Source organism: Danio aesculapii, chromosome 5, assembly GCF_903798145.1.
Source record: "Danio aesculapii chromosome 5, fDanAes4.1, whole genome shotgun sequence".
Lineage (NCBI taxonomy): Eukaryota > Metazoa > Chordata > Actinopteri > Cypriniformes > Danionidae > Danio > Danio aesculapii.
The window spans coordinates 32,096,626-32,113,597 of NC_079439.1; the positions used below are offsets into that span (position 1 = coordinate 32,096,626).

The window sequence follows — 16,972 nt, forward strand, 5'->3', positions numbered from 1 at the left end:
TGAACTAGATGAGAGTATAAAGTGGCACTGCTGACATGCTGCTGTTTTTATGCACTGTCCTGTGATTCTGTGGACTGACAGTGTCTCCTTGTGCACCATGGTGCTTTGATACAGAGCTGCAGTGTCTCACTAAAGCCTGGATTTAGCCTTGTTATCCCTCCATAACTAGAAAACCCAGCAGCCGTAAAGGAGGTCTTTGCAGTGGCCCTATTTTCTGACTGTCACCAAAGGGGATCCCTCCCTTCCTCTCTGGTCCAGTTTCATATCAAAGCCTGCGTTGATCAGTCATCTTGAACTTTGACTCTGCCTCACATTCTGCCTTATTTTCTCTGACGCTGCCCTTTCCTGATAATCTCAAACTAGTAGCTTCTTTCGTGGGACACAAGTGTAATCAAAAGAAAGAGAGATCAAGGTGCTATTTCTGCTGGCATTTCCACTCTATGACCCTAAGAAGATTGATATGGCTCTCAATAATTATAATATAATCCTTCAATCCCCAAAAAACACACTCCCTCTTTAAGAACGGAAGGCGATCAAGTTCTTTAGGGCCTGCAAAACAAGCGGAAAGTGGCATGGAGTGTTTTTTCCCCTCTCAGGGCAGGATATGGACGATACTGTGTCCCTTTTTATCTGTATGTTGTTTTTATACTGGTTTAAAGTGCTGGCGATGATTAATAGTCCCCCAAACCATGAGCTTTGTCTTCTCAAGGAATGTTTTACAGCATCCAAGAGCTCAAGCAATGGCGCTTTGCTACTGTTTGCAAAAGCAGTCCAACTAACTTGCTCCCAATAAAGCCAATTGTATTCCTGAGGGTCAAATAACTGTCATGGAGAGAGGGAGTTCTTATAAGCTTGAGAGAGTTTAACACTCCTCTTAAAGTTTCCTTTTAGGCCTAAGAGTTTTAAGAGAGAGCCACACAATGTTGTTCAAGTTTATTATAACACTTGGCGGATTCTTCATGTTTTTTTTCTGATTGGATGGCTTTTCGATCCTGAAAAAGACAAGTGTAAATGGCTTCTGAAATGCATTTAAGATTGGTATAAATCCGATCGCTCAAACCACCTCCAGTGTTGGGCAAGCTACTTGAAAAATGTAGTGAGCTATGCTATTAGCTACTTTACTTAAAATGTAGCTTAACTACACTAAAAGTCACCCTCTGGGAAATGTAGCAAGTTAAGCTAAAAGCTACTTGGCAAAAGTAGCTTAGCTACATCAAAGCTATTTTTGCAATTTTCATTTTTAAATTGAAGCAACTTCAATCATATCAAGTCAATCATATCTTAGTAATCAATAAAACGGTCAATGAAGCATATGAGGCATAATTGTTCAGTTCAATTATTTACTGCAAATAATATGCTGTACCAAACAGAAACAAATTATAGTATATAACAATAAAAGCAAAAAATCCATTAAATACAGGTGTTACACATTTAAAATACCATAGTAATTTATATTGTATATTTACAAAACTCTTCATTAATGAATTACACTACATAGTGTAATATCATTAGAAAATATCATGAACTAATAGTAATTACCATAGTATACTTTAGCCTTTACTACATCTTAACATGTCTTCTCAAGGTATAGTCATGAGGAATACTGCTTCAGAAATAACTCCTCTCCCTCAGTCATCTTTCCATCAAGCAAATTTTTGGTGTTAGCCTAATTGGTTGGCAACGTCACCGACCAGAGCGAGAGGTGGCAGTAACGCACCTAAAAGTTTGTTGTTGACCACCGTAAAAGAGGTTGAAGCAGAAATCATCATTCTCGATATCATATGGATTTACTTTCATCGGCTAGACACCGGCCTCACAGCTCTGTAAATGTCGGTGCCGTCACTTATTGATACGCGATTGGTAAATGTAGCTTGTGTTGATGCTAATGCGCTACTTGACTAAAAAAATAGCTTCGCTACTGAAAAGCTATTGGATTTAGAAAGTAGCAACGCTACCATCACGCTACTGAGAATTGTAGTTAAACTAGTAGTGATGCAGTGACGCTACAAGTAGTGATGCTACTGCCCAACACTGACTACCTCTATGGAGACCCCAGTTTAGCGACCGATTCACTGTAAAAAATGCACGGTTCCAAACTATTTCTTCATATTAACTTAATTAGTTCAAGTTAACTTAATTAGTTTTACAAATTTTAGTTAATTGAACGTAAAACAATTAAGATATCCCACAAAAACCCTCAAGAATTGTGTTGATTCAGCTCATTATAAATAAGTAGTTTGAACAAGCCGCAACTAGGCCTCCGCACAGGTCATGTGACTGAAATCTATCAAAAGTCTACATACAGTATGAAATAATTTGTTTGCTGAAAAAGATATATAGCTAACATTTCTGTAGCAAAAATAATAAAATGTGTCGAATCTGACACTTTATTCGAGGTAACCTAGTAAATTTGCATATAGACCATTTCAATGTGGTTATGTCATTGGCCCGTGAATATTTCCTGGTTATCAAACTATTTCATAACTGTAACACGAGGCAATTCAATCAAAACAGCTATCATTATTTATCAATATGTGGCTCTTTTTGGATTCACGGAAACTATGGAAATTAAAATGTAAAACAGGAAATACGTTAAGACCCTTGTTTTCATTTACATCCCTCAAAATGGTCTATAATGCGAAACTTGAAGATCGGATTAATATCCATTTATGTGACCAAATATCCATTTATGTGACTCATTTATGTGACCAAATGTAAATGTAACCGTTTTCACAAATCAGACAGCTATCTGATCAGAGTAAAAGGCATGAAGTGACCAGTTGTAAACAGCCTTTTCATAATGGAGTAATGAAGCCCACCTGTTAAGTTTCACCTGTTAAAGTTTAAACTGAACAAGTGAAGCATCTGGTTTTAAAACAGCTCAAATGAAGGACGAAAGATAGGAATCTAAAGAGGCCTCGCACTTTCTCCAGTTGTTTTAGCTCTCTCTTTCGTTGCCCAAAAACGCCACATCCCTTCCTCTCACTCAATCATTTCAAAAATGACTAATTTTAGCCACATTTTAAAGTGCTCAGTTTGGCTCGTTTGGTTAGTGCTGCAAACCCTCAAGGCTACTGAGGAATAGCCTACAACAAAAGGGTCTGTGTAAGTGAGCCCCCTCTTCTCCTGGGTCTCGGTAATACAAAGACCACAGTGAGAACTGTGGGGACCTTGTTACTGCATTACTCACAGATAGCGTGTGTAAGCGGGACCCAAGAGAGCTGGAGGTAATGCTAAATTAATGCACTTAAGCTCGACGGATTGTCAGTGCCCGTTGCAGTGGCTTGAAGGGGGCAGGAATGTTCTGTTGCTTTTTCAAGAGACAGGCCGAAGGTATTTTGGGATTCACCTGTCTGCCATGGGTTTTAGGGATATTTTTGACTAGGGCGTAAGGAAATGGTGTGTATTTGTGGAGGCTATTCATGCTTCCTCTAAAATATTGATGTAACACACAGAGACATTTCGGTAGCTCTTACCCTCAGTGCCCAGTACCAATGCCCTCCAGCATCTTTAGCAATGGATCCCAGGATGTAGCCCAGACCGCTGCGGAGAGAGAGCAAAACATGTTAATATACACAAGCAAGCATATCATATTCGAAGCATAAACATCTAAACTCCAGATGGTTTTAGCTAGTGTAAGCCGGTGTAGGCCAGGAATGATTCAGTGTTCAATGTGTCTTTTTTATAGTTTAATGTTTACTTTAGAGACTTAAGGTAGTTTTTTTTTGTTTGAAAAATGCAAATTGACAAAAGAACAGAATAAACCTGCAATAACATGAAAAAAAAGCTAAAAAACATAGCTGCAAGCAGTGATGTCACTGGCAGGAAAGAAATGCACTGTGGGTACATGTATTTAGTTTCATCATCTGAATGTTATGATACTTGACCATTTTAATTGCACCTTGAAAACAGTCAAGGGTGGCACGGTGGCTCAGTGGTTAGCACTGTCCCCTTACAGCAGGAAGGTCGCTGGTTCGAGTCCCGGCTGGGCCAGTTAGCATTTCTGTGTGGAGTTTGCATGTTCTTCCCATGTTCACATAGGTTTCTTCCGGGTGCTCCGGTTTCCCCCACAGTCCAAAGACATGCGCTATAGGTGATTTTGATTAACTAAATTGGCTGTAGAGTATGAGTGTATGGGTGTTTCCCAGTACTGGGTTGTGATTGAAAGGACATCTTCTGCGTTATACACGTGCTGGAATAGTTGGCGGTTCATTCTGCTGTGGTGACCTGATAAATAAGGAACTAAGCCAAAGGAAACTAAATGAATGATTGAAAACAGTCACGCTGTAAAGATTAGTTCAGTCTCAAGACCTTGCATTTTGAGTCATCTGTTCAGCAGTAGTTACAGCACCACTGATTGACAGGTAAAGGTATCCATTTCATACATTTCTCAAGTTTTGGGAAAGGGGGAAATTGTATATTGCCCAGCCTTTTAGGGAAAGGTCTGTCTGTGTGACAAATCCCATACAAGCACATTTTCAAAATATTTCATGTTAATCGCCAATGTTAAGTCTGACTTATACTTCTGAGTCAAGAGCACACATATGGTCCGCCACAACCTTTGCCCAGTCGCATAGCCCTCGCTGTGGCTGGTGCCGACACTGACGCGCACATCTCAAAAAATGTAACAACACGTCGCAATGACACGTAGCGAAAGCTCAGCGATTGCTCGGCTTGGTAGCATTGAGGAGTGTGGGCAGGGATGAGAGCCTCAAGGACCCGTTGGAGCGAGTGTTTACAAGTGTAAAGGCCTGTGAAGGAGCTCCTGGTGGAAACTTTTGTTTTGTGTTTACCTTATGATTAACGTTGTTGCAAGTCCACCAATTCCTGCATCTGAATGAGTGGGTTTTAGCTACTTGTACATTAAGGTATCATTCAGAAAAAACAAAACACCATTGAAGAAACTACAGGGGAACATAACATAACCTACAGCCAGCTAGCGTTTCAGAGCAACTCAAACAGCATGCTGAAGTATAAATGCATGGCTACGCAGATGGCATGGGTCATGCCAATCAACCAACGCTTATAGTATACACCAGCCTTTACTCTACTACGATACCTTTCAGACAAAGCGGCAGAGAGACACAGTATATTGAGTTATGATTGGCCAGATATCCTGTCAATCAAATTACCTTGAAGGTCAATTGCCCAAAACTCCTTGACAAAACTACTGACTAGATAAGCCTCACCAGCTTTTGCTGGTTTAAACTGTTTTGCCAAGTGCCTGTCTCATTCAATCAGTCTATCTTCTTTTCCCAGCTGTCTTCCCTACCCAAAGCTGTGTCATGCAAACCTAAAACTTTCATGCGCTGGGTAGGCTGACTGAACTGAGCTTGCATACTAATGCCGCTGATAATGGCTTTACACAGAACATCACCTCTGGCTATGTAAGAGAGTCAACCACTTAGCATTACTCAGGGGCTTACAATGACAGATCAGCTCCGAGGGAAAGGGAAAGAGAGATGTCTGGGAAGTGCTTCTTGGGTTTTTGGATGGATTTGGGAACTGTGGTGAAATTCTAACATCAAAGGCACAGATGACCTACTTCTGAGAGTCCCTGTCTGAGGTTGTAGGATGCGGCTGCAGAGTGCGTGTGTCTCATGAACTTTTTTCGCTAAGTCCTTCTAAGGTAGGGCTGCCTGACAGAGAGTGATATATGAAAAGGGGAAAGGCGAACACTCAAGGTGGGATCATTTCAACCCTGTTGGTATCTGAGGAATCTGTGAGTCACATCGTTTTCAGACGCAGACGAAACTCTCTCAGCTCTGCATCCTGTTTACAGTCTGATAAAGTTCATAATTGCGCTGTTATGATCTTGGTGTGGATGAGGCACTGCTCTCTGTTTACTGATTATCTGGTTTGGGAATACCGCTGGATGTTATTTGACTGAGTTACGCCTGTCATCGGACATTGTATGAACTGTTTTCTCTCCCTGGTCATAGTCTGGATGAGAAACGTTGATTGGGGGACTCAATTTTTTATTTCCATCAGTTCTCCATTTCAGTACCACAGTACTCCTGTATATTCGCTGATTCATTATTATCCTCATTCTCACTCTCTCTGTGTTTATCATTCTCATGTTTGTACACCTGTTACCAACCTCTCTCACACTGATTTGGAATGAACAACAGGAAGTGAAAAGAAAAGTTTATTCTTGCTATTTTAAGGATTGTTTTCTCTGGTTCTTATGTGAAGGTGTGCAAGCCACGAAAACAGGAAATACTAACTGAATTAGTCTTTTGTAGTTTATTATGAATAAACGTTGATTAAAATTGATTTCCTCCACTTACATTCCTTACATTCCTCCACTTTACTGATTGTTAATACTAAACTGGAATACTGCATATACAGTACATATAGAGGTTTGTTACAGCAGACTGTTGTATTTTGCAGTCATTCATTATTTATTGCAAGACAGGCCCTGGCAAAACTGCAGTGTTTTAATCATTCTGTTTAAATTTGGAGTGTCCCTCCCAGCATTTAACCTCACACACACTTCCTGTGTTCCCAGACAGTCGCGCCAGGCTGTCGCTCAGCAGGTAAACCACGTTGTTTACATTTTACTGCCCCTGGCATATCCGACTGATGGCCCAACCTGACCCGACCCATCAAACAATAGGACCTTATCAGCAAGTACATATGGCTCTCAACATGAGCCCACTGTGTCCACTGGACCTCATTCAATGTCAAGAACCCCTTAATTATTCCTACACTAATTACAGGAATACTACCGCTTGGTACTTGGTACAATCATTCTCTGGCACTGCCATTTGTCTAAGCTTATGTAAGAAAAATGATCATTAATACACTGTTTCTCCATGTTTATTAGCAACTAAAGTGTTTTTCCATGCCCATAAGAGGACTCAAATTTCCTGCAAAACCTTTCTCCAATGGCTGAAGTCACTTCCTGGAAACAGCAACAACCTGATAAACACAGCACATAGACAGGAAGTGAGGCGGCATACTGCAGCACTCCGGTCTTTCACCTTTCATTGTTTGTACTGTCGATCGTTTTGTTAGGACCAAACCCAGTTAGTCCACAAATACCACAACTCTCCTGGGCCGGCTATTTTTCCATCTTGTTCTTTCCGCTAACTGCACTCAATCTCTCATCGATACTATTACTAGCTCTAAGAACAGGTCTAATTGCGACAGCTGTTGCGTTCAGATATTTTGTTCGCCTAGTTTAGCCACTTGGTGTTAGTTTTAACTTAGTTTTTCTACTCTACACAATCTTTTCAATCTTCCCCATCTGATTATCAATTAAATTCCAACATGCTGTATGAGAATGCAATGCAGAACAAATCGCACATACATACATGCATACATTTTTTATCACCCTTCCTCTGCTTTTCCACCCCTTTTTCTCTCCAGGCATTTTCCACCTCAGTAAGCAACATAAAATGCCACAGCCTGTGTTAAGTGACCGAAATAGGTAAGCGTTAAGTCTTTTACAGCAATGGCAGATTTAGAATATCATTGTCTATTACGACCGTTTGAGGCGGTGACCACCCAAAGCGCACACGGTCGCTGAGCTCAATTCTTCACAACTGACCTTTACTGAGTTCAGATGATATCTGAGATTGTCTGGCTGTCAGAAGCAGTTCCCTTCAGTTGCAGTTCACCTAACCTGACTTCAAATGCTTTAATGTATATTACGGTTCTCATTATTGATGGTTAAAATAAGGGTGTTAGTTCATCCAAAAGTTTAGCCCTTCCAACATAGATAAGATAAGATCTTGTCCACAGCATCAGTCAGTTCTGGTGTTCAACCCAGATAATCTGGTAATGTGAGGTAATAGATCAAATTATTAACCTCTCAGGCCCCGTTTACACTATGTTTTCTGTTTAAAACGCATAAGTTTTGCTACGGTTACACCATGCGTCCACACTACGTTGGAGTTTTTGAGCGCCGAAAATGGAGCGTGTTGGAAACGCTGAAGAGGCCATTTTCATTCTGAAACGCTGCTGCTCCGTCTCAGTGTGGATGGGGGAAAACGGAGACATCTGAAAACGCAAGCCGGGCTGCAGACATTCGTCTGATTGGGGCTTTTTCCTCAATATTAAGTAGCCTCCACACAGTTCAGTCTTGCATCCTCTTCTTGTAAGTTCAGACTTCACAAGTTTGATATGAAAAATAAACTCCCGAGGACACGTCGGGTAAATCTTCAAAGGGAAACGTATACTTTATAACCTCATTAGCATCATCCTGGCTACGTTGTTTCACTTTCTTAACAATAAAATGAAAACTTGATATAAGGAACTGCCTATTTTCATTTTGATATTACCTTAACAGACACCAATAATGTTGACGCGTTGTGTAGCTACATATTTATATGACCGTCATCTTCACTGTATGCATATTTATAACAAAATGGAGCCTATAACATAACTGCCTCCTTTCATTTTCATTGAAAATATGAAAAATACCTCTCTTTCACTGAATATCAGTTTTAATAATAAATAATGGCCATTATAAAAGTATAACATACAGTAAGTTTATAAAATATAGGAAATAAAGGCAAGCAATCAGTCGATATACAGAATGTACGTGGTTACATTAATTATTAACTTATCTTTGAGCTCAGCCAAAACGTTACCTGAGAACAAGTAATACATTCAAAAGACCAAAGTCTGGGAATATGTCGTTAGAAAGAGACAACAAGATGAATTAAATATCACGTTTAACAAATATAGCGAGATTGGATCCAGCTGTAGATCATTGATGAACAGTCATTTGGGTGTATGATGCAGCGCATGCCATAGTCGGTGTGTGGAGGCTAGTGTGGCTAGTGTGGACGCGGATAGTTTTCATTATAAAACATTTTAAAACTAAAACGTACTAGTTTAAATGGGGCCTCAATCTGCTCACAAACACATCATGGCTCTTAAATCAATGTAAAATCAGAATGATTTTGATTAAGTAAGCCAATTATGATTAAGTAAGCTACATATACGACTGCTTGTGTACTTATTCATTGGACTGAGAAAATCATTTGCTACTTGTGGAAGTTTAGCAACAACAAACCAACTGTCTTTATAGCATTTTTAGGAAAACATATACGAAGTGTTTGAACAAAGCAAAGAAACAAAACTCCTGTAGTCTGAGTCTGTGTTTTGGCTTCGAATGTAAAGGTTTGAATAGACAGCAAATTGGTATTGCTCATCATTATTGGGACTCACCTTCCCAGTGGGATGGCCAGGTAGAAGATAGAAAGCATCACAGTCCTTTTGTTGTTGGTGAACAGGTCTCCGATGATAGTTGGAGAGATGGATGAGTAGCTTGATTCTCCAATACCCACTAAGCATCTGGATAGCACTAACAACCAGTAATACTGCAAAAGAAAAGTATGTTGTTGTATGATCAGAAAGTTTTCAGAAAAGGATTTTTCAGTTATTCATATCTTGTGAAAAGTCAACAAAAAAGTCAACACGTCTCTCAATCCTTGACATTTACCTTCTATAGATAATCATTTCCATTGTGAAGCCTCTTTATTTCTGCTATGTAAGTCGCCTAAAACTTTGTTGAGATTACCTGATTTTACCTGATTTCAACATGATTTACTTGACGTAAAGTATCATGGGGAGTCTAAAATTACAAACGGGCATCAGGACACAAGATTCAATTATTTCTTTTTATGCAGTGTGTCATAGTGCATGACAACCAATGTCGTGTCTAGATTTACTATGTCATTGCAGAAAGTCTATTATGTTTAATTATTTCCTCCATTTTATATGACGAGTTCTTTCACATGGGTGACACTGACCAATAGGAGCACATAATCTCTTTCCTACACAGCTTTTAAAATGATAAGATGAAAGAGAGGACTGTACTGCTTCCACACTTTTTGTGGAGTTTTGGCAATCACGGAATAACCCTGACAGAATAAAAAGATAAATTTTGGCAACAGTGTGCGAAATATACATTGATGATCAAGGGGTCTAATTTATTAATAAAAAGTATTTAGGTGTTCAGTGTTTTGAGGGATATTTAGTGCCAGACCTGCAGTATCCTCTGATTAGTTATTTCAGAGGTTACTGGAGGTCAAACTACACAAACTGTGCATCTAATTTTACTGAATTTTAGGCCATATGTTGATACCAATACCAATTTACCTAAAAGTGTCTTGTGAAAATTTACGATGTCTATTGGTGCTCTAGATCTGCTGGTTTCAGACTGTTATGGGGTGACCATTATGACCATTATAGGGGTGGTCAAATTTTTATTTATTGATTGATTCATTAATTTTCTTTTTGGCTTAGTCCCTTTATTAATCCGGGGTTGCCACAGCAGAATGAACCACCAACCTATCCAGCTGTTTTACACAGTGGATGCTCTTTCAGCCGCAACCCATCTCTGGGAAACATCCATACACACTCATTCACACTCATACACTATGGACAATTTAGCCTTCCTAATTCACCTGTACTGCATGTCTTTGGACTGTGGGGGAAACCGGAGCACAGGGAGAACATGCAAACTCCACACAGAAATGCCAACTGACCCAGCCAAGGCTCGAACCAGTGACCTTCTTGCTGTGAGGCGGCAGCACTACCTACTGCGCCACTGCGTCGTCATGTTTAGTTATATTATCTGTTATTTTAATCATTATCATTATTATTTGAAATACAGATCAGCTTGCCCCCCCCCCCCCCTCCCCTCATACACCTTGTTTTGACGCCCTTCATGGGGGAGCAAGTGTTAATTAGGGGGGTCAATCCCCCCAAATGCACCCTGGTTGGCAATTGATAGCTGAGGTACCTCTGCAGTCTTTTGACCGAGTATTGAATTAGCATGTAAACTAACGCCCCATTCACACGCGGTGTCAGCATCTATGCTTCCCATTCACTTTGAACTGCATAGTGCATCCGTTGGAGCCGCTTCAGTGGCTTTCTCGCTGCAGAGGAACTTTTCAAGCGCCAATGGAAGCGTCAGCCAATCAGACCACTTCATGCAAATACCCCAGCTCAGACAGTAGCCGATTGCGGACTAATTTCATTGGCGGACGCTGCTATGACGATCACATCAACCCCAACTTCAGATACGCCCTCGGTTAAGCGTTGACACTGAAGTCCCATGTGAACGCACGGTAACAAGTCAGAAAATAACAGAGACATTTATTATTTATGCAGCTTCTTGATGACAGAATGCACATCGTGTATGTCACATACAGCTTATAGCTTATATTTTATAGCAATAAATAAATTTGATTGATCAAGAAGCAATATTTGTTTCCTATGACACGTCAAATTTTATCTACACAAAATTGCACAATCTGATACAATGACTGTGATAACTGACATTAAAAATCATGTAATTTGACCAAAGTTTTATAGATGCCAACTGTCAGACTGATCTTTTCATAAATCTGTTGATATTGAGACCGCTAAGAAGTTCGAAACTGAGCATGTGGCAGAGGAGCAGCAAGTGTCCTGCATTTTGAAAGAGTGGGAACATGTGGCTGTTGTCCTCTGACCCCTATCACAGAGGAAGGAAGCCAGACTAAGAAACCACCCTTCCCTGAAATGGCCTAGACTCGCTGTATATATAGTCGTTCGTGTGAAGACGTTTAGCCGTGGGTGTGTAATGGACATCCATACTGATGTTGAGTATTTGGGTCACCCTGGCAGTCGTCCAGCTGAGGAGGCTAGATATAGATTCCTCTTTTGCTTCTGCCCACAATCCATTTCTCTTTAGGGTTTGACCTCTTTCTTTTACCTCTCTTTCATAATATCTCATTTTTATTACTGCCAGCCGTGGGGAGTCTCTGGACACACCCAACAATGATGGAGTGAGGAAAATGTAAAGAGCAAAAATATGGATGTTCTCTAGAGACACCAGGCCATCCAACTATGACATGATACTCATAGACAGTGCACACACACACAAACACACACACACACACACACACTGATGTGTCAAAGCACGCTTCCATCTCCTGAGGGGACTTACAAAGGCACCTGACCTGCCAGATGCTGTTATGACATATTTTTGTGTACTAACAAGCTTCCTGTAAATGCTAATGAGATGTGTGTATGTGTGTATTTGCACCTAGTGATAGCTATATGCTGTCTATAGTCTAAATATAGTCGTTTATATGCTTACTTAAATAAAATGCACAACATGTATACATATATACATACACACACACAAAAGGATCTGCATAGAAGTAAAACAAAATTGGGGTAGGCATTTGTTTTTAATTATTATTTATTTATTTATTTTTATTGATTTTATTTATTGATTTTATTTTTAAAATAGTGTAAATATAAGGAGCTGCATAGAAGTAAAACACAATTGAGGTTTGCATTTGTTTTTATCCATCCATCCATCCATCCATCTATCTATCTATCCCTCTATTCATCTATCTATCCATCTATCCATCTATCTATCTATCTATCTATCTATCTATCTATCTATCTATCTATCCTATCCATCCATCCAGTCCAGTCCAATCCATCCATCCATCCATCCATCCATCCATCCATCCATCCATCCATCCATCCATCCATCCATCCATCCATCCATCCATCCATCCATCCATCCATCCATCCATCCATCCATCCCTCCATCCATCCCTCCATCCATCCATCTATCTATCCATCTATCTATCTATCTATCTATCTGTCTGTCTGTCCGTCCGTCCGTCCATTTATTTATGTATTTTTTTACATAGTGTAACTATAAGGATCCACATAGAAATAATGCAAAATTGGGGTTGGCATTTGTTTTTAATATTATTTATTTATTTATTTATTTTTTAATAGTGTAAATATAGTCATTAATATGCTTACATAAAATACACTATAAACATATAGATAAAAACTTAAAAGGATCTGCATAGAAGTAAACTTTTTGTATTATTTATTTATTTATTGTTTTATGCTTAAGTTTGGATTTTTTGATCAAAAGAAATTTACTTCAAATTCAAGTTTTTTCAAATGTCAGTCTGTACTATTAGTTAATGTACTATTAGTTAATATTGCTATTAGTAGCTCAATGAAGTTAAATAATTTAATTAATGCTTATTAGAATAATTGATTTACCAGAAAATGAAATGTGATAATGAAGATTTGAAGCATTTATGCAACAAAAATTAAATGCAAATGTATACATGTTTTACTTATATTATTCTAATTTATGATTCTCTTTGCATCAACATGGCAGATAAATTAATGACTAACTACAAGTCCTCTGGACATCCAACGGTCACTTCCGATTCCCTTACTCTCTTACTCCCTGCTTATCATCTTTAATTCTTTTCCACCTGACGGTCTTTGGTGTGACAGCGGCCCCACAACATACATACAGCCAAGCGAAAAAACAACTTTACTTGTTGTTGGATGTTATATAATTCTCAGCAGGGGAATTTCTTTAGTGTACGTGACAGGAATCAGCAGCGAGAGACTGCAGCAGGCTGGGTTCTCCTCTGGCACTGAGAGGATTTCTCCATCCATCCCTCCCTCTCTCTTTCTCAACTGCTTTCCTGCTTTTCGTGACTCCGCTTAAAAATGACAAAAGCTGTGTGCTGCTTGTTTCTTGACAGAAGGGCTGTGAGCGAATAAGAGAGAGTGGACCAGGGATTGTTTGTTTATTACACAACCCTCCCTTCTTTCACCTCAACATTAGCTCATACATGAAAAAATCATGTATATACACACTTCTGGAGAGAGGTTAGTTGAGGTGAGAAAAATTTTGAAGCTTTATGATTTGACTAGGCGTTACAGTGGCGCAGGGGGTAGCACGATCGCCTCACAGCAAAAAGATTGCTGATTCGAGCCCCGGCTGGGTCAACTGGTGTTTCTGTGTGGAGTTTGCATGTTCTCCCCGTGTTCGTGTGGGTTTCCTCCGGGTGCTCCGGTTTCCCCTACAGTCCAAAGACATGCACTAGGGGAATTGAATAAGCTGAATTGGCTGTAGTGTATGTGTGTGAATGCAAGAGTGTATGAGTGTTTGCCAGTGTTGGGTTGTGGCTGGAAGGGCATCTGCCGAATAGAAAATCAACAAATGAATGAATGATTTGACTATTTTCAGTAAGACATATTGTGTTTTTATTATCACATTTATTTTTTTATTTATTTTTACATAGCCATTAATTACATTATATTGTTTTTTATTGTAGTGTTGTGTTATAAAAATGTTTTTAAATGACCTAATATGCGTTTATGTTGTCAATGTGCAATACAAAAGCAAAAATAAATCATTTACGTTTACTTTAGCTCATTAAATTAGCCTAATTTGCATAGAAACTGGTATTTATCTCTTTAAATTGTTTAATTACGATATTCACAGTGTATATTCTGGTTCTTCAAACTGGATATAAATGTAATTGGATGTGTTTGGATATTACTGACTTCATAAGAACTTGATTTCTTTTTTTTTTTACACTCACAATTCAGTATTTATTTTGAGATTTCTGAAAGCCCAAGGTTGAACGACAAAGTCAAAGCATTCGTCTCGTTGTCTCTGCTTCAGACCTCAACCAATTCATGGCTCTGCACTACTGCAGGACTGTCTGTGCACATCTGATTTCCCTCATCCCTCAACCATTTACATAAACATGAGATTTCAAATATATTCTGCATGAATATGTGCATATCTAACTAATAAACCACCACTGCCGAGTCGACACCCCCTGACGTTTTGTTTTCTTGTCATCTGACAGAAGCAAAGCAATGAAGGTAAATATGGTCAAGGGAATTTTGCATGGGAAACAGACATCTTGAAGTCTAGCTTTCAATTTCCGCTTTGGATTCGGATCATGATTTTTATTTGCAAAAAAAAAAAGTCTTTTTCAATCTTGTTGCAGCAACTCGAATTGACTATCTCTTCCCAAAGCCTTTAGAAATCTCATTAAAGGAAGCTGTGCGTTGTATTTTGGAGGGATTTTGGATGAGGAATAGATCCGTTGGTCAGTTTAAGCCATACAAAGATATTCCTTCTTAAAGCAAAGCAAATCTATGATGGACAGCCTATTATTTTCATCAAAAACCACACTCAGATTTCTTATTCCATAAAACGATTTCTGCATCTCATAGTTTTTTTGTATCATCCATGCCTGTGTGTTCTTATGAAACCCAGTGCTCTCCTTATGATGGTGATGAATAATGTAAGCCAGACCTTGCGGCAACATTGCAGTAACATTGTAACATTACGTGATGGTGATGATGAGCTTGTGTGTAAATACGAGATGATCTGGTAGAGAGCGTTATATAACAATGCGCTGCTGTGGGTCTCCAGGCTCATGTATGCATATGTGCATGTGTGTGCGGATCATGTGACTTTGATGCAGGCTGGCTCGTCCTGTCAGTATCGACTCAGCATTGCAGATCGGAGGGATTAATACGTTTATACCCCCCCTGGAGTTCATCCGTCATATCCCGACCACACACACACATACATGCGTCTTTTACATAAAGACTGCGGAAAAAGGCTAATAAGAACAAAACTGCACAAGCACATACACATGTCAGAAGATTTCAGTGAGATCAGTTAGTGTAGCCACCAGGAACATTCCTCCACTGTCATTTTGCCGTCTTCCTCTCATTAACATTGGCTTTTAATTAGCTGCCACTGTCTATCTCAATAACCTCCCTGGAGACTGGGCCACACACACAATGCGATTTAGACTTTCTGTGAGGGATTTTAGACAATAACTGTCAATTATGATTTCGTGATTTTGTCTGCCGTCCTTGGGTTGACTTGCCTGTTGTCTCAATTTCTTTGTATGAATTTCTGTTTACCTCAAGAACATACATCTATGTACTCTACTGTAGGTGCAGTATAGTTGCTGTGGTAACCACTACAGACGGTTTTTGAGGACCGAAAACCCCAAAAATTCGGGACCGAATTTTTTTATTATATTATATTATATTATATTATATTATATTATATTATATTATATTATATTATATTATATTATATTATATTATATTATATTATATTATATTATATTATACTTATTTATATTATACTTATTTATATTATATTATATTGTTTTATTTTATATATTATGTTATATTATGTTATTTTTATATTATTATATATTATATTATATTACTGTATATTATGTTACATTATTATTTTATATTATTATTTATTGTTTTAAAATCAAAAAATAGTTTTTAAATCAAATCAATTGTTTTTAAAATCAATAACTTAAATTATTTGTATCTAAAAAAACACAAGCCAATAAAATAACCACATTTTATTGAAAGCTAAATTTTGCTAGAAAAATTGTAATGGTTAGTTGCAGTTGTCATGTTGTTATTCCATTACATAAACTTGTATATTTAAATAGACATGAATTATGTTTGGTGGTGTTTTTACGGTAACGAGCTCACTCCCTGCATTCGACGAATCTACACATCTGATTACCTCAGACCTATTTATAAGCCTGTAATTTTTTTCCACGTAATTGTTTACTATTATGTCGGTCTAGGCATTGGAGATATTAAGATTGTTCAGAGCTCTGTCATCTGATATTCCATACTAAGTACAATTTATGTTGTATATATATTTGGAATGCTTAAAATAATGCATTCATTATTGACATTATTCTTCAGTGCGGAAGTGCGCTCGTTTTTGTGATTGTTTTAGAACTTCTGATTTAGCTGCCTATGAAATAACTAGAATAATAAACGGCAGAAAACTGTCAAACTACTTACTCTACAAACAAGTGTTTGCATGACTATACAGACAAAGTAGTATAATATAATAAGAAAATATCAGTTTGCAACACCAAGCAGCAAAACAAGCTGTTTTAACGTTTAAAAATGAATGGAAGTGAATGAGACCAGAAGTCTCGAGCCAAAATTATTCAAATGGCTGCACCCACTTATACGCGGAGAATAAGGTGAATATTGCCCCCTCTCAGTATATCAGATGGTATTTTTTGGATCATTTTTACATCAGTTTTCTCTGTCGATCATTTTGGTAAAAAATTTTATGGATGCTTAGTTTTAGTGGCTG

The 16,972-nt window shown here is 38.5% G+C and overlaps 1 protein-coding gene across 1 annotated transcript in view; it reads right to left on the minus strand.

The window, feature by feature from the left end:
• spns2 (SPNS lysolipid transporter 2, sphingosine-1-phosphate) overlaps positions 1-16,972 on the minus strand; it is a 114,738-nt gene that overhangs the window by 28,561 nt on the left and 69,205 nt on the right. Inside the window, exons 4-5 of the mRNA XM_056457937.1 lie at positions 9,184-9,335; positions 3,477-3,543 (exon numbers count right to left, since the gene is read on the minus strand). Coding sequence (XP_056313912.1) covers positions 3,477-3,543; positions 9,184-9,335 — 219 coding nt within the window. The remainder of the gene's footprint in view (positions 1-3,476; positions 3,544-9,183; positions 9,336-16,972) is intronic.